General features: G+C 35.1%; 1 protein-coding gene across 1 annotated transcript in view; it reads right to left on the reverse strand.

The window, feature by feature from the left end:
• The window catches only part of PTPRQ (protein tyrosine phosphatase receptor type Q), a 79076-nt gene that overhangs the window by 46634 nt on the left and 6618 nt on the right, over positions 1-25824 (reverse strand). The window contains 16 exon segments of the mRNA XM_032221175.1: positions 585-736; positions 1316-1591; positions 4565-4858; positions 5393-5561; positions 6651-6796; positions 9550-9707; positions 10583-10703; positions 14697-14798; positions 16252-16434; positions 17669-17950; positions 19174-19281; positions 21360-21539; positions 21637-21786; positions 22823-23030; positions 23133-23305; positions 24429-24575. Of these exon segments, the coding sequence (XP_032077066.1) occupies positions 585-736; positions 1316-1591; positions 4565-4858; positions 5393-5561; positions 6651-6796; positions 9550-9707; positions 10583-10703; positions 14697-14798; positions 16252-16434; positions 17669-17950; positions 19174-19281; positions 21360-21539; positions 21637-21786; positions 22823-23030; positions 23133-23305; positions 24429-24575 (2849 nt within the window).

The raw sequence follows: 25824 nt of genomic DNA on the forward strand, positions 1-25824 counted from the left end.
ATCTGTTTGTATTTTTGTCCATTATAAATGAAGTATGTGTTGGATAGGCAGTGGTTGGTCAGATCAAGGATGTGTTTGGGGGGGTTATATTTGTTTTGGATAGCTGTCAGGGCTTCTTTGATTGGCACTTGGGTGAAGAGTGATATGACATCAAAGCTCACGAGTAGGTCACTGGGCTGTAAGTTTGTTTCTTTATGATCTCTATGAAATGGAAAGAGTTTTTTACATGTGAGGTGATGGAATCTGCATAGGACTGTAGTTGTTTGGCGAGAAATTTGGCTAGATTTTGTAGAGGTGAGCCTATGGAGCTGACTATGGGTCTAAGTGGAGTTCCTTCTTTGTGTATCTTGGGGAGACCATAGAGCTTGGGGCATCTGGATGATTTCTCTCTGGGAATGATTCTTTGCTGGATCTCTTTGCTGATGGGGGAGGCTTTTATTTTGGATCTAGTGGTTTTTTTCAGGTAGATGGTGGGGTCCGTGTTTAGGGGTTTGTATGTACGTGTGTGTGTGTGTGTGTGTGTGTGTGTATATATATATATGTATGTATGTATGTATGTATGTTTAATAATATATTAATTGTACCTGGTAAAAAGTAGCTTGACTACTGTTTTCAGAAATATTCAAAACATATCTTCTAATGACACCATTTGGCCTAGGACTTGGGTCCCATTTCAGCCATGCAGAGTTGTATGTGTAATTGATAACTGTCAGATTCTCTGGAGGTGCCAAAGGGACTGTGAAAAAAACATTATTCAGGTTAAGGCCATATGACAGTACCTTTACAGACAACAAAACCCCAGTATATGTTATACATTAATATTTTTGACATATTGTTCTCCTTATAAATATATATGTATTATTATAAATTATATATGAAGCCACATTTTAGAGATCTAAACATCTATTTTGCTAGTCTGTATAAAGCCAGATGAGCTATATATGCCTTGGTAGCTATATAAATCCCTAGATGAGTAGCAGCTAGAAAATACAGAGAAACTGAAGGGAATGACAGGTTACAAGTTTATATACATTGTAACTGAGTTTTTCAAATGTTCTGTGGCTATGCCTGAGTAACTGGGCAGTTATAAGGAAATCATAAGATGGTCAAACGTTCCATCCTGTGCAATTCATCAAATAAAAATAACAGAGCGAAGGAGAGTAATTGCAAATAACAATTAAAACATGTTTGAACCTAATTATTTCCACATAACTCTAGTTCAATTAATAAGATACTAAAACATGACCAAGGTATTATCTTGAAATCTTGTAAATATTGGATACATTGAGAAATCTGCATCTTGCAAATTACTCACCTGACTCATCTGTAGAGAACATAAGAACAGAATATGGACCAGGCCCTTTTACAGTTTGAGCTGATGCAAAAAAGCTGTATAGAGTAAATGGCAAAAGGTCTTCTAAAATAATTGAATTATTAGAGGTAGTGAAAGAAATATTTTTTTCTGGGCCTTGTAGCTTTAAATCATAGCCTCTTATAATGCCATTTGGCCGATATGGAGGATCCCAAGATAACATCACTGAGGTAGATGAAAGGTTTCTGTAAGTTTTCAAAATAGGTGCAGAGTCTGGAACTGCCAGTTAATTAGGGAAGAAACATAAAAAGGGAGAAGCAAACATTAATCTGAAATATACAAGAAGCTCAGTATGGGTGTGTCTGTTGTGTAACATTTATAGCAAATTACCTATCTATACAGAAACAGGCAGACAAACTTTAATATTTTAAAATAATTATTTTACAAATAACGTTTTCCAATAACATCACATTAAACCCAATAAATGCTTTATTTTCTTCTATTTATTTTATGTAAGTATGTTGCAGTAGTCTATCCTTGAGACAATAAAGACATGAGATAATGAGATACTATCGCCAACACCTCTTACCCCAGGAAGGAAATGCTATTAGCATACCAGTTATTGAGCATCCTATCCACTTCTCAAAATCAGCAAACAAATCCTAGGTGATATAATATGTCTTACTTCTATCATTTTTTTCAGGTCTTGCTCTTGTAGAGTTGATAGCTGAATAAATATGTGCTATTTTATTGACAAAGCTATTTTATTGCCTAAGTATCTCACAGCAGCTTGTAAGGTAAAACTTACCACCTCTACATAATCAGAAGGGAACAGGGCACATAAACAAGGATTCCATCCTACCAGCAGAGTAAAGGTGGAGAAGTATTTATACTTCATCTCTCTTATTACCAAACATGAGCTCCTGCCAATATTTATTCAAGTTCCTATTTAGTCTTCTTCCACTGCTGCTAAGAGTATCTCTTTCTTTTTGTTTGAACATACAAAAGAACTAACCAACAGAGAGAGGCAACATAGACAGAATCTTGAGCAATGCTCTAATCTAGAGTTCACCTGACCACTTGATGGAATTTCCTATTACATTGCTGAAAAACCCCAAACTGCCTATCAGAAGTCACTTGTAACTATCAGATTCTTTGGGTTGATCATCTTAATCAGTTTCCCAACTCTGAGGAAATTATCAGCAGTAACTACCCTTATTTAGACCTCGAAACAATTCAATAATATCAAAGAACTGGTTACAATTACTTCCAGGTTCATATCAATGTTAACTACCTTTGTGTAGACTAGATCTAATGAATGAATGACTGTTTAGAGGAGCAATTAAGATTTCCAACAATTGATTTTATGGGTTTTGATCTCTATTTATTGTATAGAGCATATGTATTAGCATGTGTGAAATGAGTTCAATGTCTATATTGGAAGATACATAAGTGTGATATTCATAAGGCATATTAACATATCTACTAGTTATTGTCCTTATGGGAATTTGCGAATCTGGGTCAAGCTGAAGAGTCTCTTATGTGAAATTTGGGAAATGAAAAGATATTTGTGAATGAAGCAGAAGAAGGTAGCTATTAAGATATCAGTTTAGAGATCTGCTTTAAGCTCGTTCACTGAAGAATAATTATAGCTTTATTGGGGATGATTCCAACTCAAGAAAAGGCACCCCAAAAAAAACCAGATTAAGATTCAACTGCCTTATTAAAGATTTAAATTTGTCTAGTTAGATGATATGGACTAAAGAGGTTTCCAAAGAAGTTGCTTCAATCAGAATCTGAAGTAACAGATTCTCAGATGGGACCCTAAGGAGATACTTTCTAATTCCATCTGAATATTGGGATTAAGGGTGGAATAAGGAACCTGGTTATAGTCTTTAAAATTTTGGATTGTACAGCTTCTACCCAATAAGCATCTTTATATATACATAACTGAACACCATGTAGTACTGAGCCCAGTACTTTAGCCTTGAGAAATTTTATGGCTGCTGGTACATAGCTGTTACTATATTGACAAGAGTAACTAATAATTGCAAAGAATGCTTTTATAAGAAGATTCTTTTCTTGACTGATCCAATGAGTAGCTCTTTGAAAGTGGATGCCAAGCTCCTTAAAGTTGTGATATTAATTACATAATTTCAAGAATTTTGGAAGAAATGATTGGAATACTCATTTTAAGAAATTAATGGTTAAGAGTCTGAAAAATAGTACATTTTATATATTAAGAAGAGATTACCCTATTTTCCGGAGTATAAGATGCACCCTTTTCCCTCAAAAAAGAGGCTGAAAATCTAGGTGCATCTTATACACTGAATACAGCATTTTTTGCCTCCTGAAACCCTGCCCCTTTCACCCAAATGGCCATGCATAGCTTGTAAGAGGCTTTTAGAGAGCTCCTGGAGAGGGCAGAAATGAGGAAAAAATGGGCTGTTTTTTGCTCAATTTTGCCCCCACCCACCCAGCCCCCAGGATCACTCTATAAGCTTCCTAAAGACTATCCATGCCCTTTTGGGGGGCAAAAAATCACCCTTTTTGTGAAAAATGGGCCGTTTTGGGGGGGTTTGGAGAGGCAAAAACTTTTTTTAAAAAATTTGCCTCTTCAAAACCTTGGTGCGTTTTATACTCCGGTTCGTCTTATATTCCGAAAATACGGTAATTAAATAACATTTTTCATTTTTATTGGACATCTCAGAAAAAAAATAAAGGTAGATTGTCAGCTTCATGATGCTTGAAGTATTGCTGGCAATGACATTTATGATAGACTTTCATCCAGGCTTCCTGTTTTGATCTAATAACCATAAGCTTCTTATTATAGTTTTGGGAAGAGTAATCTGGGTTAAATATGTAATTGTGTTTTTGAATTACATACCAATTGCTGGAATTATTCAGTAATAATATAGTATTATATTATAATATATAGTACTATGTTATATTACTATATTATAGTAATATAATACTATATTTTTATGCAATAATATAGTATTATTCCATTTTATGATCATTTGGCTAGTTCAAGTACAGTTATTATGAAGAAGAGTAAAAAGGATGTTTGTCTATGAGTTCAATCCAATTTTTTTTAAAAATATCAATACACATGGAAATACTGTATTAGAAAAAGAAATGAACTAGTTCATGCCATAAGCTACACAAATACAGTCTAAGTTATATAAGTCATGTACAAGCTTATGCCTGAATAAACCTGTACTGAGCAACAAAGCAATATAGATAACTTACCATCTTCTTCAGTTCTGATGTATACACTTAAAGTATACATTTCTGATGATCCTTTTTCTGTTGCAGGAGTAATGTTTAGAAGATAGTTTGCATATTTTTCCAACTTATTAAAAATTATATTTGTATCATATAGAAGCAGCGACAAAATCTCATCATTTGTTTGAGTATCCTTCATTGTTAGTGAAATATTATAGAAGATGAGTCCATTGGGCTGCATTGGTGGGATCCAGCTTACATTGATTACCGTGGAAGAAATGTTCTGATAGGACAGCTGAGTAACAGGCCCATCAGGCACTGAAGGAAATAAAAACATGTCTAAGTACAATGTTTCTATCCCTGATATCAATTATATGCAGTTGAAGAGAAGCATTATGCATAAAATAAGTTCATGTTGTTCATGGCGCTTTCACATAATTTATTTTAATTTGTTTTAATTTTAGTTTTTTTATCCTGTTTTTACTATTTTATATGTCATTCAAGATAGTAAACATGCACAATAGCTCTTTCCCTATTTCTTCCACAATAACAATCCTGTGAGGTAATCTGGGCAGAGAGACAGTGACTGGCCTAAAATCACCCTCCTGGATTTAATATTATTTTTAGAACGTCAAGCCATGGTTTAAAAAAACACAATTTATTCAAATTATATCTAACCTCTCACAATAAATGCATAGTGGCAAAAAGTGCAAAAAATTATACTATATGATTCTGATAATTAGATGGCTTAGATCGCAATGAACCCTAAAGTTCACACAAAAAGCCTTACAAATGAGTCTGTAAAGAATTACATATAGGATTTCTAGAAACAATATAAACTTTTTAACATACAGTCTTGGTCTGTATATAGCTGCATTATTTCACTGGTTTGGTTTCCATTCCCAAGAGCTGTGTTGGCAGTTAACCAAAGTGTGTAGTGTTTCCATTTGGCTAAGTTGATCAATACTATTGATAAAGTTGAATTATCAGCACTGCTGTCAATTGTGGAAGTGGTAAAATTCTAGACAGAAAATGTTAGGAAAATTTATTGAATTAAAATTAATATTTCTCTATAACTTATTTCTTTTCTCATATGACTAAATGAACATTATGTATTGCAAACATTTATGATCCCTAAACAAAAAGCAAATCATGATAGCACAGAGAAAATTAACTTCTAGGTACAATAGTATTATTATTAGGCTACCAGTCATGTGGATGTTGGTGAAGAAGAAATAATTATATTCGCTTTATCTGACTTCAGTTATTTCACTTATTTTTTTGCAAAACTTGAATTGCTTGATTTATTTACATTCTCTGTTTGAAAGTGGAGAGAGTCTGACTTTGGTCATGCAAGCTGTGTACACTTTTAGCTTCAAATATAACATTAAATTCAAATTATTTCTTATTTACTTTTGTTTTTTGTATATATTATTTTTTTTCCTCTTTTTTTCAGTCAAGTCCAATTCATAGAGATTACCTGGGTAAGTCTCTGCTGTTTTCTCGTCAAGGATTTTCAGCAGCAGTTTGTAACTGGCTCCTTTCTAGGGCTGAGAGAAAGTGACTGGCCCAAATTTACCCTGCTGCCTTTCTGCCTCAGGTGGTGTAACTAGAATTTATGGACTCCTGGTTTCTAGTCTGCTGCCTTAACCACTACATCAAAATGGCTCCTCATTGTTACTTGATTAAAAATATACTAAAGATTGCTAGCAATTAAATATAATAAAAGTACAAGTAATAGCCAAACGAATAAGGCTAAGGACACCCTTGACAAATAACAGCATGCAACAAAAACTCTTTTTTTGTGTGTGCTTGTGCAAAAGTAAATGCAGGATGCAATAAGGAATAGCCACAAGATGCTACATTTGTGCAACTTCTAGCCACATCTTATGAATTATCTTCAGAACATGCATCACTCTAACTTTCTGTGTTTGGGCACATAAAATCATTTCTTTCACTTACTACTAAGGTGTGTGTATGTGTATAGATAGATAGATAGATAGATAGATAGATAGATAGATAGATAGATAGATAGATAGATAGATATAGAGAGAGAGATTGATTTTAACATTGTCAAACACTTTCAGAGAAAATTAAAAAGTGGATATACCTGTACATAAGTGTCAGAATCATTTTTGTAGTAAATTGTATAAAACTGAATGACACCATTAGGTTTTTGAGGAGGATTCCAGAATACTCTTACTGATGATGAAGTGAGATTTTTATACCACAAGTTTTTAGGTGGGTCACCTGGAGCTGAAAAATGTAAACATTTACCAACTGTACAAAAAAAGGCTATTTTGTTTCTGCTCTACAAATGTTTCAGGAAGGGATTTTATGACTAATATCCTTTCTTTCTAGTGATCCTTAATGGAACTTAGCCTTAGCCTTTGGAAATACAAAAGGCTGCTATTATAATGATATACGTCCTGATACTCTTTGTTTTTTATTCTGTCTTATGATATGGAAAGGAACACAATAATGGATCATTAATGAACAGACTAAGCCAGAATTATTGAGATAGGAGTATACAATTCATGTTGAAAATTAATTCTGGTAAAAATTAATGAAAAGAAACCATTCAATAATTTATTGTCCATTTACAAAGACATATATTACTATATAATAAATAATTGCAGAGTTTTTTGTTTGCATTACACTGGACAAAGCACAAATTGACATGAGCCACTTACAAGGCATTCAGACTGACTTTGAACTGAAGTAGCCAAATACCAGAATGAAGTGTATTGTTCCAAAGCTTCAGAGGACAATGAATGAAACCGAAATGTGTCCCATGAGTTAAAAAGGAAAATGTGGAAGTAGGAAGGTCATAGCTGTCATTTTGGAGTTTTGCATTTCATTACACTACTCTTGGGGTCAGCCGTGCTTAACTTTTCTGTAGTTTCAAAAGCAGCCTGACTACCATCAATAATGCTGTACGTCAGTCCTGTGTATCCACATTCATTTTAAGCTTGTTAAGTAGCAGCTTTTCAAAACAACCCTAAATATGGACGAAATAAGAGCAGCAAATGGTGCATACACATACCCTGTCAATTGCAAGATTTAAAAAATATAAAAATATTGTTCATTCAGTATGCAGAGATTTATCTACCTTTTTTAAAGGGTAAGTTTCAAAATGTCCTATGAAAAAAGTAATATATTAAACCAATTATCTTTTGACCTGAGTGGTATGAAGGTCATTTTTTTTAAGGAATATGCTTTATTGAAAATTACAGCCACAAGACTCTGCATGGTTCCCAATCCCTTTTCTTGTAACCTCTAGAGCAATGATGGTGACCCTTTTCGGCAACTGAGTGCCCAAAAACCAGAACACGTGAAGGTGTGGGTGTGCACACGCTGGGAGCACTGGAAACCTGAACACCAGCTGGCCAGAGCACATCCGCATGCTGGAAACCAGAAGAGCAGCTGGCAATGGCATGCGTGCCCACATAGAGGGATCTGCATGCCACCTCTGGCACGCGTGCCACAGTTTCACCATTATTTGAATTTGAATTTACTTTATTTGTATGCCGCCCTTTTCCCTGAAGGGACTCAGGGCGGCTCACAATTCAAGGGAGGGGAAAAACAACAAAATTACAAAATATAAAGACATACACAGTTAAAAAACACAACAATCATACCATTCGGAGTGGGGCTGCAAGTCTTTAGCCCCAGGCCTGTCGAACAGCCAGGTCTTAAGGGCTATGCGAAGGCCTGGAGGGTGGTGAGGGTACAAATCTCCACAGGGAGTTCGTTCCACAGGGTCGGAGCAGCCACAGAGAAGGCCCTCCTCCGGGTAGTCGCCAGTCGACATTGGGCGGCTGATGGAATTCGGAGGAGGCCTAGTCTGTGGGATCTTATTGGTCTAGTGGAGGTAATTGGCAGTAGGTGGTCTCTCAAGTACCCAGATCCAATACCATGAAGGGCTTTGTAGGTGACAACTAGCACCTTGAAGCGAATCCGGAGACCAACAGGCAGCCAGTGCAACTCGCGGAGGATAGGTGTTACGTGGGTGAATCGAGGCGCACCCACGATCGCTCGCGCGGCTGCATTCTGGACAAGCTGAAGTCGCCGAATACTCTTCAAGGGCAGCCCCATGTAGAGCACATTGAAGTACTCCAGCTTAGAGGTCACAAGGGCACGAGTGACTGTTGTGAGAGCCTCCCAGTTCAGGTAGGGACGCAACTGGTGCACCAGGCGAACCTGGGCAAATGCCCCCCCTGGTCACAGCTGACAAATGGTGTTCAAGAGTCAGCTGTGGGTCCAGGAGGACTCCCAAGTTGCGAACCCTATCTGAGGGGCGTACTATTGAGAGATGGAACACTTGGCCAATTAGTAGGAGGGAAGCACAACAGCCACTCCTAGAGCTTCTCTGATCATGTGACTAATAAGTGGCAACGCATAGTTTCCTATTATTTTGAATTAGGAAGCACAAAAACTGTACTTAGTGTAAAGTATGTATAATTGAGAAAGGAAATCACCAATTCTTCATCAAACATAGGAAAATAGTTATGAATTTGGCCAGAATTATCCAGTTTATCACTGGAGATCCATATGTAGCAGAATTTATGTCCATGAGTAGAATCAGGATTATTAAAAATATTTAAGAGAACAGCTCAACATCTAAAAAGGATGAACATTATCTTGCAGCAATGAGCTTCATACCATTACTCTAGGGAAGAAACCAAAGACAGTAATACTCTATTCTTTCTATTAAAAACAATCAGAAAAAAAAGCCTTAGTGCAGAAATAAAGAAGGGCCAAAGCAGAGGGTTCCTCATTTGTTACTAATGCTCATAGTAGTCCAAGGATAAAGGACACATAATGTTTCATTTCCACATCTCTGATTACCAAAAGGTAACCCATCCTATTTTATACATAATATATTTATACATACATACATATATAATATTATAATATAACAAATACTTATCCTACTTTTAAATCACTACTAAGAACCTTGTCAATAGTATATCATATTATTTATTCTATTAATCGTACACATTTACCTCCTTCAGAGGTTCTGAAACTTGTTGTGTCACTTTTTATATTTCCATCACCAAATCTGGTACTTGCTGTTACATAAACACTGTATTTCTTGTTATATTCTAAATCTGTTAATTCTAATGATAGTTCAGATGCATTGATATTTCTTGACATAATATCCCTAAGCAAACATATAAAAGAGAATTAAACAGCTAATTAACAAAACAAGAACTAATAGTTCTATATGTTGCTATGTGTGCTAAACTAGAGTTTCAATTTAACACCATTGTGTTTTTCGTTAGTTCTTCATTCCACCTGCAGTAACAATTTGTAGTTTTTCCAGTACTAAAGACATTCAAATATATTTGTATCATACTGGGTAAAAAATGTTTTTTGCTCTCTTGTGAAATAGCTTTTTCATCGCAAGATCTATTCCAGGGACATCCCCACCACCACCACAACGAGGCAGTACTTGGAAAGTTAGAAGAAGTGGTGATCATGCATGAAAATAGCAGAACATTTAATTCTAAGATTGGAACTCTTCTTAGAAAGCAGCATAAAGGACTGGTAAAGATTCTTATGTTATACTACTAGTTCAAAAGCTCAACAATGCATAGCTATTTAGTATTTACAACATCATGCTATATGAATGAAGGACCAGAATATGGACATGAACTAATTGCAGATACCAATGCTACAATTTGTTCAGTTATTTTCCACCCTTACATTATTGAGTGGAAGTGAACTGGCCAATTGCTACTAGTGTAAGACAGGATCCACTCCATTCAATGACAATCAATAACAGTAGGTGGGAGTCTCCTAGAGAACCACTAAAAGTTCTATTTGGTATAACAACATCTCAGTTTTGAAATGGTGATTTCAGAATGTTTGAAGAATCTAGCAAGCATTAATTTCTAAAAATATTAGTTGTCTACATTTAAGCTTAGGTAAGAATAAATTGTTTCTAATTATTCACTAATGTGCATGTTTGCATTTATAAAACATGAATTACAGGGTTAAGGGAAAACATTTCTTCAATATTTAGAAAAATCTTACCAAATATAAACTGTATAATAAAGGATAATTCCATTTGGCTCAAGTGGTGGTTGCCATGACAATACCACAATGGCATCAGATAACTGTTTTACTGTGAGCAATCTTGGAGGGGAACTAGGAGCTGCAAAGTAAATATACAATATATTTCTGATGAATTATTGCTACAGCAAATTTGAGTATTTACAATATCACTAGTTACAGTTGTTATATTTGAAGCTGTTTGCTTTAAAATGGCACTTAAGAAAGAATAATTTTACATGGTAGTGCAAACCACCTGTGTTATAGCCCAGCAACAGCCTGTGCTGCGTTCTAATTGGTCGGGCGAAGCACAGCCTGTGATTGGTGGTTGTAATGATAGTTAAATGACAGTTGGTACCTGAGAGTATAAATACTGTGACAGTTGTAACACATTCTGAATCGCTTGTCACCTACTAATAAACATCTTACTCTCTGATTCCATGGCTCCTGCTTCATTCCCTCACACAAACATATACAACACTGGCGACGAGGATGGGATCGCGATTCCGCAGAGCCTGGAATAAGAATAAACTAAATAATAAGCCAGTCGCAACGCAACCAAGCAAACGCGAACAGAAAATACTTTGAAGACCTGTCAGAGCTGCAGCAGCAGTTGCCACTGCCTCAGGTTTCGCCTCCGATCAAGCCAACCTGAGTAGATCCACAGGCATGGACTCCTTCAATCAAAGGGACGGGCAACCTATGCTTAACCTTGACTGGAGCCGTCGCCTCTGCTCAGGGACGAGCTACAAATCGCGTTGGCTCAACCGTGGCTGAAGCTGCCTGTCTGCCTGCCTCTCTGCCGAGAAGATCTACCAGACACAACTTTAGAGTCTATCCGGTCTACTGTTTGCTACTGTTACAAACGGTCTTGTTGCAATAAACAGATACTGTTGCCTAAGAAGCCTCTGACTCTTCATACAGCTTTCCAAAGAAGCAGCTTCCGACAAGCCTGCTCTTCCTCCAAAGCCAGCAGCCTACTACCAGCCTGTCAGAAGCCTGCTACATGCATTACAAAGCTGCCTGCCTCCCAAGGAGCAACTCTGGCCACTCAAAAGCCTGCCTGCTGCCTTCCTAACGAGCCAGGAACAACTCAGCCGCCTCCAGGGCCGGTCTCCGCTCTGAAGCCTCCTAAAGAAGCCGCTGCCTCCAGGGCTGGTTCCGCTCAGCCTGCCTAGCCTCAGTCTATCGCTAGCTTTAGCAGCCCAGAGCTGTCAGCCAAAACGCTGGCCTCCGCTCTCAAATGCTTCAAATTGCCGTCTCCGATCTAAAACACTCTCAAATTGCTGTCTCTGCTATCAAATCACCTCCGACACATTAAAAGAAGCTCCGGGGCCTGACTGCTCTTCTCAAGAGGCGTTTTGCAACGCAACGCCATTCCTGCCACAGCAAAACCCCAAAACAGAAAGCACAAAGCCCAAACAGAAAAGTTACCAACAGGACTTCTTGAGTTTTCTTCTTTGTAAGCTCTCCAGACTCCATGATCGGAAGAAATTAGATAAGGTCTTGTACGCATGTGCAGAGCTTGAATATGCAAATGTGAATATGCAAATGTGAATATGCAAATGTGAATATGCAAATGTGAATTGAAAATGTGCCAAATAACTGGGGGGGAAGGAGAGTTTGTAAATGTTGGTGTTGAACATGAACACAAGAACACAAAAAAATGCAAATAAAGTGTAAATGTTGAACATGAACACAAAAATACAAATAAATTGTAAATGTTGAACATGAACACAAAAATATAAATAAATTGTAATTGCAATTGAACATGAACACGAAAAATGCAAATAAAATACACGTATGCAAATAACTGGGGGGAAGGAGTGTTATAGCCCAGCAATAGCCTGTGCTGCATTCTAATTGGTCGGGCGAAGCACAGCCTGTGATTGGTGGTTGTAATGACAGTTAAATGACAGTTGGTACCTGAGAGTATAAATACTGTGACAGTTGTAACACATTCTGAATCGCTTGTCACCTACTAATAAACATCTTACTCTCTGATTCCATGGCTCCTGCTTCGTTCCCTCACACAAACATATACAACAATCTGTTTATTTGATTCTGAGAAGAAATAGTATTTTATGAGAAAATAGAGCAACAGGAATATCATAGTAATTCACCTTCAGTCCAAGGTTATTTTAATTTGTTTCCTAGTAATAAAATATGAATTTAATTGATACAAATCAATATAAATTAAATAAATAAATTCCCCTAGAAAAGAGAAACCAATTAACATTACAATAGAAGATGGTAAAAAATGCACCATTTTAATTTATATATTCCAGTCTTTGTGTGTGTGTGTGTGTGTGTGTGTGTGTTTTCACAGCTTGAAGAATCAATCACAAGATGAAGGCTTCTCCTTTGAACATTATAGACCACTGATGGCGAACCTTTTTCTTATGGCGTGCCAAAATTGTGTGTTCACTATTGCATTCAATCCTCCCCGCCCACCTGCACATTCACATGTGCCCCTCATGGATGTGCGCACAACCTCCCAGGCTCTGGAGGCTTTCCTGAAGCCTGGGGAGGGTGAAAATGGCCTCCCCTGGCCCCCCGGAGGCGCTCCAGAAGCTGGAAATGGATCGTTTTTGAACTTCAGGTTGGCTCATTTGGGCCATTTATTCACCATCCCCGGCCTAGGGAGGCTTTCCTGAAGCCTGGGGAAGGTGAAAAACAGTCCCAATGAGCCAACCAGAAGTTCAAGAATGATCCATTTCCAGCTTGTTTTTCAGCCTCCAAAGGCTTTCTTGAAGCCTGAGGAGGAAGAAAACCGCCTCCACAGCCCTCCAGAAGGCCAAAAATTAGCTGGCAAGTGTGCTCATGCACGCTGGAGTTGATGACTAGCATACCAGCAAATATGACTCGGTGTGCCACCTATGGCACACGTGCCATAGGTTCACCATCATAGGTATAGGATCTAATGCTTCAGCAGGGGGTTGTACCAGAAGACCTCCAAGGTCCTTTCAAAGTCTCTTATTTTGTTATTCAATATTTCTGCTGTACCTTTCTTACCTCCTTTGAGTTCCTGAAAGAGAATTCTATGTAGGTTGATGCCCACAGAGAGCCCGAGACTATAAATTCCCACAATCAAGTCTAATCTGAGAACCTGAATTGCTCCAAAACCAATGAGCTGTATTAAAAAAATAAGGAGAATCTAACTCATTGTCAGTAATGTTTATTTACTTATTGCAATCTTGTATGCACCATTTTATTTTTATGTGTCCTGTTATGATACAATACATATTCATTATATGACATATACTAGTGTTAATAATAAGTCACCGTGCACTTCTATAAAATACCTGCTGGGGCTTTAATTCCAGATTTTAAAAAATGCCCCTGATTAGATACAATTAACCAAAGTTATAAACTCTGGAATATTTTAATTTTATTAGTACTTTAATTACTAGCATAGATAAAAATGTTATCAGGATTCATATTATTGGATATTCATTATGTATACCATTATAAATAATAAATATAGCCATTTACATCAGATGATCAGATGTTTTAGTATTTTCTTGATAAATATAGGCATTTTATCATACCATTCAAGCTTATTTTAAATGATATAAATTATCATCATATCCCTAAAGCAGGTCATCACTTTAGTTATGTGTGAAATGAAAACAAGTGCTCAGCTATGAAGGAATTTGTAAAATATTTTGACTAACAGTCAGAACAGTATGTACTTCCAAGAAATTACATTCTAAACCTTTTTTTTTGCTTGCATTTCATTGCCTCTTACATTTTTACTGCAAGTAGATCTTGTTATTTACAAGGGCTTATACCTTTTGAAAAGTCTGCTTATAATCAAATAAATGTAAGCACTTTGTTCCCTATCTACTGAACCGTTGTATTTCAATTTTCTATTATTTTGAAGCAGAAAAAACCCTATTCTATTAGTCTCACCATGCTCCAAAGAAACATTAAGTGAAGCTCCCATGTTCAAAAGGTTTTCCACCCCTAATACTAACACCATTTTGAGCTTCCTTTAGCTTGCAGATGGGAATTTGTAGCTAATATTCTTCTATCACTCCAACTTAACCAACTGATATGAAAAGAACACAATAATCAGCAAGGTCAACCTTACCATCTTCATCAGTTATTATATCCAATGGTGCACTCCGAGGTCCTTGACCTTTTACAGTGCTTGAAGATACTTCAGCCAGATATTTTGTATATTTCTTTAAACCTAAATAAAGAATATACATGTTATGTGTATATAGTGACACTTATATGCCTTTTGTGTTTATGCTATTTTGATAATTTCATATTAATCAATGTAGAGAAAATTATAAAAACACAACATAAAGACTTTAATTTACAGACATGGAAATCATATTATTGACCCAAATGCTAAGCTTATCTAAATGGTAGGTGTTAGTAATGTTTTAGAATAATTTAATATTTAAAATATGAATATTTTATTAATTGGGCACTAATGTTTATATCGTTATCCCCCAAGTTAATTTTATATTTATATAAATATATACATAGAGATATACGAAAGTTCTATAATATTTTAAATTTTAAATTAAATTAAATTAAGTGTTTTACAGAATAAATTGACTACAAAAAATGAAAACATATTTATAACATTGTCCTGACTTTTGTTCTTTCACTTTTCAGAGATATCTTTTTTAAGGTAAAACAAAATAAATATCTTTGTGGCACAACAGTGGCCGGCTGAGCTGTTGGTGGAATCTGACTGCGATGAACACTATGGGACTGCCCTGGAGGCTGAGGAAGACTCTGGGGGGTGTTTGGAGTCAGAACTAGAGAGGCTTGTTGGCCACCAGATGGCCTCTGAGTCAGGGAGCAGTGAGGAAGAACAGAGGGAGGCTGTCCCTGACATACGTATGCGTAGGGCTGAGAGGAGGAGGGAGCAGCTTTGGAAAAAGGGCCACAGAAGAAAATAGGAGCAGGTGGATACTGATCGGCCCCTCCTGGAGAGCTTATAGGTGGGGTGACAGGAGGGGAATTTTGCAGAAAACAACAGTTTACTAATCCAGGTGTAGTGAAAGATTGGGAGAATTTCATGAGTTCAAGCCTTGTTTTCATAGAGATAATTTTCTGGGCTCCTAGCCAAGGGGTGGCTTATCTCCCTCCTTAGTTGTGGCAGACAGCCAAGTCTGTGACAGTATAGGTTAGAGGCTTGGGACAGAACAATATTCTACAAAGCAAAGGACAGTTAAAGCATTTGACATACAGTATATATTTTATATATCAAATATATTAATATATGAAATAAATAACTTTCATTTATACTACCAATGGTATTTTTTAAGCCACTGATATGACTAACTCTCTTAAGTGTCCAAAAATATCAGAAATTGACATGAAATTCAGATTTCATGTCATAATTTGGTTTGAGTTTTCAATTTAATATAGTAATGAAATTTGGCACATAAAATATAGCAGTGATAGTATCAGTGCACATTTGCTTAATTTCTTAGTTCTACTTAAAAACAGAAGAAATATAATTACATATAATTACTTTGAATTATTCACTTATATGTGTTTAATGCAAGGTATATGATTATGTTTGTTAATTTGATAATGAAAAATACATACATAGACTTGATACAGACTCATCATAACACAGATAGATTACTGCCATGTAAAATACTAAGGCAAAATATTACCTGTAATAATTAGTGACAGATGTGTTGTGTTGATTACTCTTACTTCACTTCCATTCACCTCTCTGAGATATATGGTGTATGTCTTTATAATGCCATTGGAGACAGATGGAGGAAAGTATGATAACTCTATTGCTGAAGAAGACATGTTCCTGTAAGTTATATTTTGGGGTGGAAAGTCAGGTACTGAAATGAAATAATTCAGAGAAAAATATTATATCCAAATTTTAAATAATAGTGTACTACAGGTGTATGACATACAAAAAAATTAAAAGATATGATGATAACTGAAACTCAAATGCTATTTTGAGCTTTCATCAAATGCTATTACATTACAGAAGACAATTAAATACAAAGCAACAATACATATTACCAATATAGTCTGAAGTCTCTGATCCAATAATGAATTAGCAAGCAATGAACTATCAAAGATTTGTTTTGCCTTTAGTAAATAAAACAGAGGTACAATTTCCTTCAGTTCTGACATAGATATTTTCTTTAATTTCAAATTCATTTAACCTACTTCTATAAAATCCTGATTTCTTTGTTATTGCTTTTAAAATAGTGACAAAAAAGAAAAAAAGCACAAACAATTATCAGAAAAATACATACTTTGTCAAAAGAAAGAAAAAAACACAGAGAAAGTGCTTTTCAACAAAAAGTGATAAAAATACAAAAAAGGAAAACAAAATACTAGTACAATAATCCCAACCCTATCCTAGTTACCTATCCATCTCCCCACAGGTAATTTATGGGAAACTACATATTTATTTTAATGTACAATCAGGAATTTTTTATTTAGAAATTTCATTTCGCTATTCTCTAACTTGCCTTGTTATTCATTTGGGCCCTTGGTTTCATTATTTCAAATATAAAACTAAACATGATAAAATAGGATTACATGTATGTTATAATTGGAAAACTTGTTAATAACACCAAATCGTAAAACAACTAAGAACAAAAAATAGCATGCATTGAACTTTTTTGATATTTTGATATTCTGATATTTGATACATGTTTGATGCAACAAAACATCCATTGAAAGAGACTCACCTCTCATCATTAAGCAAGATACTTTGCTATGATCATCAGATATTTTGAGAAATGCTTCATGGTATCATTTGTCTCATTCAAATATAGATATGTGTAATTTGTAACCTAATTATATTAGTAATTTGTAACCTAATTATATTATCTAGGGCACACAGCTCATCTCTGTTTCTTGGCCAAGGGAGCCAGCATTGCTGAAGACATTTTCCATGGTCATGTGACCAGCATGACTATACTCCAAAGGTGCAGGAAATGTTCCCACTAAAGTGGTACCTATTAATCTACTTGCATTTGCATTCTTTTGAATATCCTTTTCAATACATTTAAAATTGAATCCATAGAGACAAAAGAATATTCTATTTCCACTTACCAGCTTCAGCTGTTCTTACAGATAATGGGTCAGATGACTGATTCCCATGACCAAGGCGAGTGAATGCTCTTACAGAAATGTTATACAAAGTGTATGGTTTCAACTCATTTAAAGTAAGATGTGTTGTTGTAGAATTTTTAGTTATTAAAATACTGCCATTATTAGACATGATTTCATAATGAGTTATGATCCCATTAGGTATTTCAGGTGGTAACCACCGTAATTTGACTTCTGAGGCAGTCACGTCTAATGCCTCAACATTCTGAGGTGGTGAACTGGGTTCTTTCATTCAGAAAACAGAAAAAAAGTGATTGAGTATTAGGGTGCATTCATTCATAACTGTTTTAAAATACAGAATTTATTGATTACAGTAAAATGGTGTTCTTTGTATTTTTATAATATATAGACCAAGATTAGGTAACCTTTTTATAAACTAAAGACATATTAGTTGCCAGATGAGTCCTTTGGGAACAAATTTGCCAGTGTATATTTGAGCAATTGCAAAACAATTTTTGGACATGCAAATATACAATCTTTAAACAACCTCTCCTCTAGACATGTGGAAGTATGTCCAATCTCAGCATATGCACGTACATATTTTCCCCGAACACACTAATATACATATATACTTACATTCACACCTATATGCTCCCATACAGTATATGTTCTTTAAACACATCACATTCTTTCCTACTTGTCTCAGGCAAAACACTCTAGTTTTTACCATTACTGGTAGCAAAATGCAAACATTTTGAACTGTCTTGATAAGTGGAAATTGCAAGCCATAATTTAGAATTGTTAAAAGTAGCAGAAACTCGGTGATTCTCATCACCGAAATAAAGGTCAATTTCCTTTATTTACTTCATCATCACAAAGTCCTTCATATCACCGCTCATGCGGATACCTCTTCTAATACCATACTTGCCTTCAGGGGTAACTGTCTACCCGTTCTTGCACAGATAAAAATGTGCTATTTATTTGGTTACCCTGCAGCTACATTTATGAATTAAAGTTAAGAATTAAAATTTCCCAAGTTAATGGCAGCAACCAACTCATCCAGCCTGAAGCTAGTTGATATATTTTAATATGGGAACAGTATTAAAAATAGTATTAATAGTATTAGTGCTGTCTCTTATCTTAGTGGGTTTCTAAAGCTTTTTAAAGAACTTCAAGAAATAGAAATCGCTTACAATGTAGTTTGCAAAACACCTTTTCAAAATTGTCATATTAAGCCTCAATTAGTCATACTAAACATCAGGAGAGATTGGAATATGTCCAGAAAAAAAATCTATCTCCCTCCTTCCATCCACCCATCCCTCTCTCTCTTTCTCTCTTTCTCTCTCTCTCTCTCTCTCTCACACACACACACACAGACATACACACAGAAACGGCTTATGTGGTTTTTATTATTTGTGCAAATGTATTGCTTAATGGGCATTGTAGATAAATCAATCATAACTGATCAAACTGAAATTATAAAATCAATATGAAATCAATGTACTTACCATCTTCAAGTGTTCTTATAAAAATATCATTGTCTCCAGAAAGTGCACTTTCTCCAACAGTTGTGGAAGCTGTTACCCTCATTTTATAATCTGTGTACTTTTTTAGGTCTAAAACAAAGATGAACAAAATCTGTAAATGAAATTTACTGTGCATTCATTTGGGCATTTTTACAGATATCTTGTTTACTCTCATAGATATTGAGAAGTTGCTTTCAATTCTAGCACATTGCAAATATTAGGACTTACTTTAGAAAAATTATTAACTGTTATATAAAAGTGCTATACAGACAAACATTTAGCATGTGATCTTGATTGATAAAACTGCCTTTAAAATGTTTTCTTAATATTACATTTTAGGTTTAATTTTTAATAGTTCAAAATTTTTAAAAATGGCTATTTCAGTATTTTGACATTTCCCTTTTTTATTTCTTATCTCTCATATGTACACATTAAGCTTTGTAATGAGTTAATTAAAATGGATTAAACTTATTTTAAACTTACATTGTTGTTCTAATTAAGCTGTTATATGTTTATTTATAACAGATTTATTTCACCTGCAATTAAGCTGTACTTTGTTTATACTGATGTTAGGAACTTTGCACTATTTAATATAGCAATCTAGTGATATTCAGGATGTTCAGTGGCAGGAATCAAACATAAACATTGTTATAAGCTTACAATACTGAGAAATTTTTAATTATCAAGGATCTTTACCTAGATTTGTATTGTCAATATAACAATCTGACTAGTCCAAATATATGGGAAGCTGAACTACATAATTATTTTCTGGTTGGTAATATTACATTGAAATATTTACAATATTTTACACTTCAAATTTTGGACTTCTCAATAAATTTTTAAAAGGTTGGTTATTGTCTTTATGTTGAATGTGTAATATATTTATTACATTTATATAGCTACCCATCTTATATGTGACTCTAACATAATAAAAAAACCAAATAATAACAAGATGTAATAAATAAACTATATTTTAAAACCCAAAAGTATAAAAAAGCCTAAGTGACTGAAAAATGTCTGGTCCAGGACAGGACCAATTGTTGCCCAACAAAGATTTGAGCAAACGCCCTCCTGGCCATGGCTATCAACCTGCTCTTTGAACAAAAGCCACGAGGATCCACAAATTGCACTTTGGTTTATGTCTGGGGCAGTACAGTTACATCCAGAAACATGTAAAGGTGGAAAAATCACCAAATCCGAGAGCCACTCTTGCTCAGGTTGAACTGAAGCCTGTTCTTCCCCATCCAGGGCCCCATAGACTTCAAATATCAAGATACAACCTTGTCAGCATACATTAGCCAAACTAGGGCCACTCAGCACCTTGATGGTACCTGACTCCGGCGCCACTGAATTGTCACACCCAGCAGTTTCATATAGATATTTAAGAGAATGGAAAGAGTAATGAGCCCTGAGAAACCCCATAACCCAGGGGACAGGCCTTGAGCTGTTCTCCTCTCCTGCCATCAATACTGACCGGAACTACTCTTGGAGAAACAAGAAGCATGATATTTCCATAGATAGCTCCTTCTTTGTTGTATATTCTTATTTCATTGAAGTAAGGTTCAGTGATGGGCTATTAAATGATGTTACATATATCTGAAATTTATATATTTGGCTCCATTTATCTAAATTTGGCCTGTCAATATTTGACCTACCAGATGCAAAGTGTGGCTTAACAAAAATTGTCAACTCTCAGCCTTTGAAGTGGCACTTCTTTCATTATGCAATCATTGTAATAACATAGTAGGTACAAAGCATTGTATCATTTTCTTTTTATTCTTTTTCCCTATTCATAATAGCTTGTTATTTTAAAAAAATTTCATACTCTGAATTGCATTGATGCTTTTTTATTTAATTTGTAATGTTAAGAAGAACAATAATAATAATAATATAATGATAATGGTGAATGTATTCACTATAATTTTATTTCATTAAATTCTTTTTAGTCATCTATTACAATTAAAAACAAGAATAAATGTCAAAAAATACAAATAGAGACAAAAAATATCTGTTTTTAAGGCTAAAGTACAATCATGGCACAAGTTGACATAATTAACGTCTACATAATTCTATTTTAAACTTATATTTCTCAACATTCATTCACTAACTCACTCTCACTTCTTCCTTCCTTCTCTCTGTCTTTCTTTATATATAAAAAATCATCCCACCTGTAATCAGTATGTGTTTTTCTGATGTAGTCAGTTGAAATGCTTTGTTTGTATCCACCTCCATTGCATAAATTGTATAATGTGTGATTTTTCCATTAGGATTTAATGGTTTATCCCAAAAGAGCAAAATTGAAGATGAACTAATATTTTTATAATCTATATTTTCCACAGAACTTGGAACTACAAAAAAGAATAATTAATTTAGAAATTTAAATTTAGAAAAATTGAAAAAACGAACACTTGCAGCATGATAATATTTCTGTTATAAAGTTTTTACCTTGTTCACTTGTCTTAGAAATGAGAATAGCCGGTGGTCCTTCTCCAATGATGGTAAAAGCAGACACAGCAATTGCATATTTAGTGAAAGGCTGGAGTGCATTTACACGATATGACAGCTGCTCAACTGAAAGATTGATGGTATCAAATGTTTTATATTTTTAAAAAACTAAAATCAGTCATACATTTCTAACTTAGGACTAGTTTAGAGGATATCATTTCTACAAAAATGGTATAAGAGTGCAGTTTTTGTGTGTTTATGTTAAATGGTCACTATTAAAATAATTGCAGAATTGATCATCCTGCACAGCAAAGAATAAGAAACAGGAATCCTGTTTCTATGAGTGTTTAATGAAGAATAAATCGTACTGGATTCAATGTATGCTATTCCAAAATAAACTTGCATACTAGATTGACAAAAATAGATTGCTTTCATTTCTGAAGCATGTTTGCATCAGTGCAAAAAGGAAAAGTAATCTTGGCATATTGCAAATGAAAAAACAGTAGCTGAAAGACAAAAATAATAGCTAAGAATCATGGAAATAACTTTTCAGCACTATTTTATTTACAACTGACATTCAAAGTAATGAAAATAGCACCATTATCCTTTTACATTTAATGGCTCCCTTTCACATTTTCAGACATTTTTAAACCTGTATCTGTCACCCAAACTTTATTTAATGGGTCATAAATATCTGTGTTTAGTCACAAAAATGCTCCTTTGATAATGCTGCATAAGTGAATATGCTGATAGCATCACTGGGTCAAAGGGTCATCGCCACCTGTTGGTTGCCCCATGTTGCTGAGTTGTAACTTTTTGACCTATTTACCTTCAGTGACATTTGGAAGCCTATTAGTCAAAAACTGTTGGGGGAAAAAAAATTAAAGGTCTGCATGGGACATGGAGATATGTTAATCTCTTCCAATCACACCTGCTTTGGCAACTGTAATAACTGATTGTCTATGCAGCTTGTGCAATGGGTCTGGCATCTTCTTTCTCTGGGAGAGAGGTCAACTGGGTGACAAGGGGCTACTAAGCTCTGCTTGTGTGGCATTTCCCCATTTGCCGAATGTGACATCAGCAAATGCCCACTAACAATAACGACTGAACTCTTTGCTAAAGAAACTTCGTGTAATAGCCATATGAACACTGAAGTAGTTATAGAAAACAGCTTTTTCCTACTTACCAGAATTTAAATATAGTCCTGCATCCTCATTTACAGTTAGGAAATTATCAACAGGAATACTAGTATATTTTACTGGAGAAAATTCATGTACTCTTGGGAACATTTCAGCTGAACCTTCATATAAACTGGTCACTGTTTTTATTTTATTCGGTGAGGAAGATAATGCATATTCTTCTGTCATATCTGGATCCACAGATTCAGTAAAATGCTAACACAGAAAGAGAAGAAAGAAACAATTTTCCATTTCTTAACCTTAGTGACAGGAATGTAGACAAGGAATAATGTGAAAATATTAAATGTAGGTAAGTACCTTGATTTTTTCTGTCAGAATTGTATCTTCAAGGATCTCCTCTGTTTCCTCATGGAAAACTTTTACTCGGTACTGAGTGATTACTCCATTTGGTTGCTGTGGTTTTTTCCAAGCAATTCTTATAAAGCTTGCTGCTTCCTCTACTACATGCAAATCAAATACAGGTCCTGGAACTGAAATATAATGTATGTAGTAAAATTACAAAACAGCAAACATTAGAAAATGTTTAATCTTAAATTAATACTATCCAAAAAGTAACATTTATTTGAAGTTACATAATTCTGATGGATACCGCAAATGTCTGTAGTCTTGCCAAGAACACAATGGGAATTTGCTATTGTCTTCTTCTAGCCTACACTGCTGACATTCTCCAAGCTTAGCTTCCAAGATTAATCAGGTGTTGCTAATCTACTGATTATTGTTCCCATCACTTTTAAAAAAAATCTAGTTAGAACTGATGAACTTCCAATCTGTTGACCTCATTCATTCTCCCATAACAGCCCATTCTGCCCAAGGGATATTGAGTGAAATGCCGCATCTCCCTAAAGCCCTCTCCCTAGTGAGAACTGCTCCTGAGAGCACTCTAGCTGTGCACCTGTAGGTACAATTTTGCAATTGAGATATATCCTCTGGAGGTTGTATAGCAGAGGCTATCTTCATGATTACTTTCCATTTATTGTAAAAGAACTGGAGTTGGGGTAAAGTGCATGGAAAGAACGTCCTAGAAAAAATTAATACACACCTTGCTTTTGAAGTGAAAACTGTACACATTAAGTCATCATGTGAAAATTGAACTTATTTCAGTTAAGAGAATCTGTAACATTATCAGCTTTACTAAACAAACTTTTCTTGTAATCACTTACTGCCATCTAGTGGACAAATAGTTGTGCTGTCCTAACAATTGGGACCAAATAAAACTAAGATTGTTTAATTCATCTTTCAACAACAATAATAAAACCTTCAAAATATTGTCAGAGGACCTGCTGAATTTTATGTACTATTTCAATGGCTAATGAATGCCATGAAACTAATGGAAGACTCATTCTTATTTACACCATTATCATTTATTTCATTGTTCCTGGAAGCAAGCAATTGATCCAGTGTTACTCAACATTTAGAGCTGCACACAAATACACACCCACAACTTCCATGGGTTGCGTCTGCCAACACTATCTATCCATATTAAAATATGAATATAATGTGTGTGTGTATGTATGTATATATCTATACACACACACACACACACACACACACACACACACACACACACACACACACATGACATATACAGCTTACCTCCTGCAGGTGTGAAAACTGTTATGTTAGACTTTGGGCCCACTCCAGCACTTGTTTCAGCAGCAACAAACACATCATATAATGTAAACGGTATCAGATTATTAAATGTAAATTTGAGATCTTTTGTGTTGTTATCCAAAATACGAACTGAAATAATCATTTAAAACAAAATACCAGACAGTTAAACTCTTCGAAATTATTTTAAAAGAATTTTGTTCCTGATTATGTTAAAGAAAACTGAAACAAGCAAGTATTATAAACTGATCAGGTATATCAATTTCATGTTAATGAATATTTCTATGACACTTGGTAAAAAGGTAAAAGACAATAACATTACAGGTGTATCCTATTAGTTGTTTAATCCAAGTTTTGGAAAATGCCTATACTTCCAGGTATTTAATACTCAATTAAATGTTACTACATGTTTAATTATGTCAGTATACATATTATTATGCATATAATTTAATTGACAATACTATGTTGGCTTGCAAGTTAATTATTAGATTAAAGATCTGACCATGCACTGACTAGAGTAAGCAAGTGTGAGGTAAATCTGGGTTTACCTGAAATTTTGGTATACTGGTACAATAGATCAGATCACTACCCTTTCAGTTAACAGGGCATTGTTGCATATATTAAATCAAATAGATTAAATTTTCAGTTTCTCTGCCTTACTAAAAATGTTAGGTGAACACATTGATTGATCAAAATAACAATGAGTAGCATATACTTATGACTCATCTGGTGATTATCATGGCCTGTAAGATTAACACAATAAGCCCTTCATGGCATGGGACTAGGCTGTTTGAGGAATTGCCTTTCCTCACCTTTTGATATTCCAAAAGGCCCATAAGACCTGGTTATGTGGCTAGGATCCCATGGAACAAGAGATGTTAAATTTTTGAGGGAGCCATTTTTGTTGCCTTAAAGGGGGGTGTCAAACTCACACCGTCACAGCAGCATCACATGACACATTGGGACTTTTTTCCCCTTCACTAAATCTGGCGTGGGCGTGGCCAGTGCGTGACATATCCATCATGCAGGCTGGGAATTTGATAACCCTATCTTAAACTATGGGTTAAAAATGGGGAAGGAAGGAAGGAAGGAAGGAAGGAAGGAAGGAAGGAAGGAAGGAAGGAAGGAAGGAAGGAACGAACCAAGAAAATGAAGACGATAATGGTTGGATGGAGTTAATGAAATCCTGAAAAAAGTCATGTTTAAAGAACAAATGATATGGTGGACATAAAAATGGTTAGCAAGGATAGAAAGATATGAAGAGATAATGTTGTTGGTATAAAGTAAATTTAGGTATGTTTGCTTTTCTATCTTTGCTCATTATTTCTTAGTCTGAGTTCTGGATGTTAGTTATCCCGAAAGGAAATAGTATGATGGTATA

This window comes from Thamnophis elegans, chromosome 7 (genome assembly GCF_009769535.1).
Source record: "Thamnophis elegans isolate rThaEle1 chromosome 7, rThaEle1.pri, whole genome shotgun sequence".
Taxonomy (NCBI): Eukaryota; Metazoa; Chordata; class Lepidosauria; order Squamata; family Colubridae; genus Thamnophis; species Thamnophis elegans.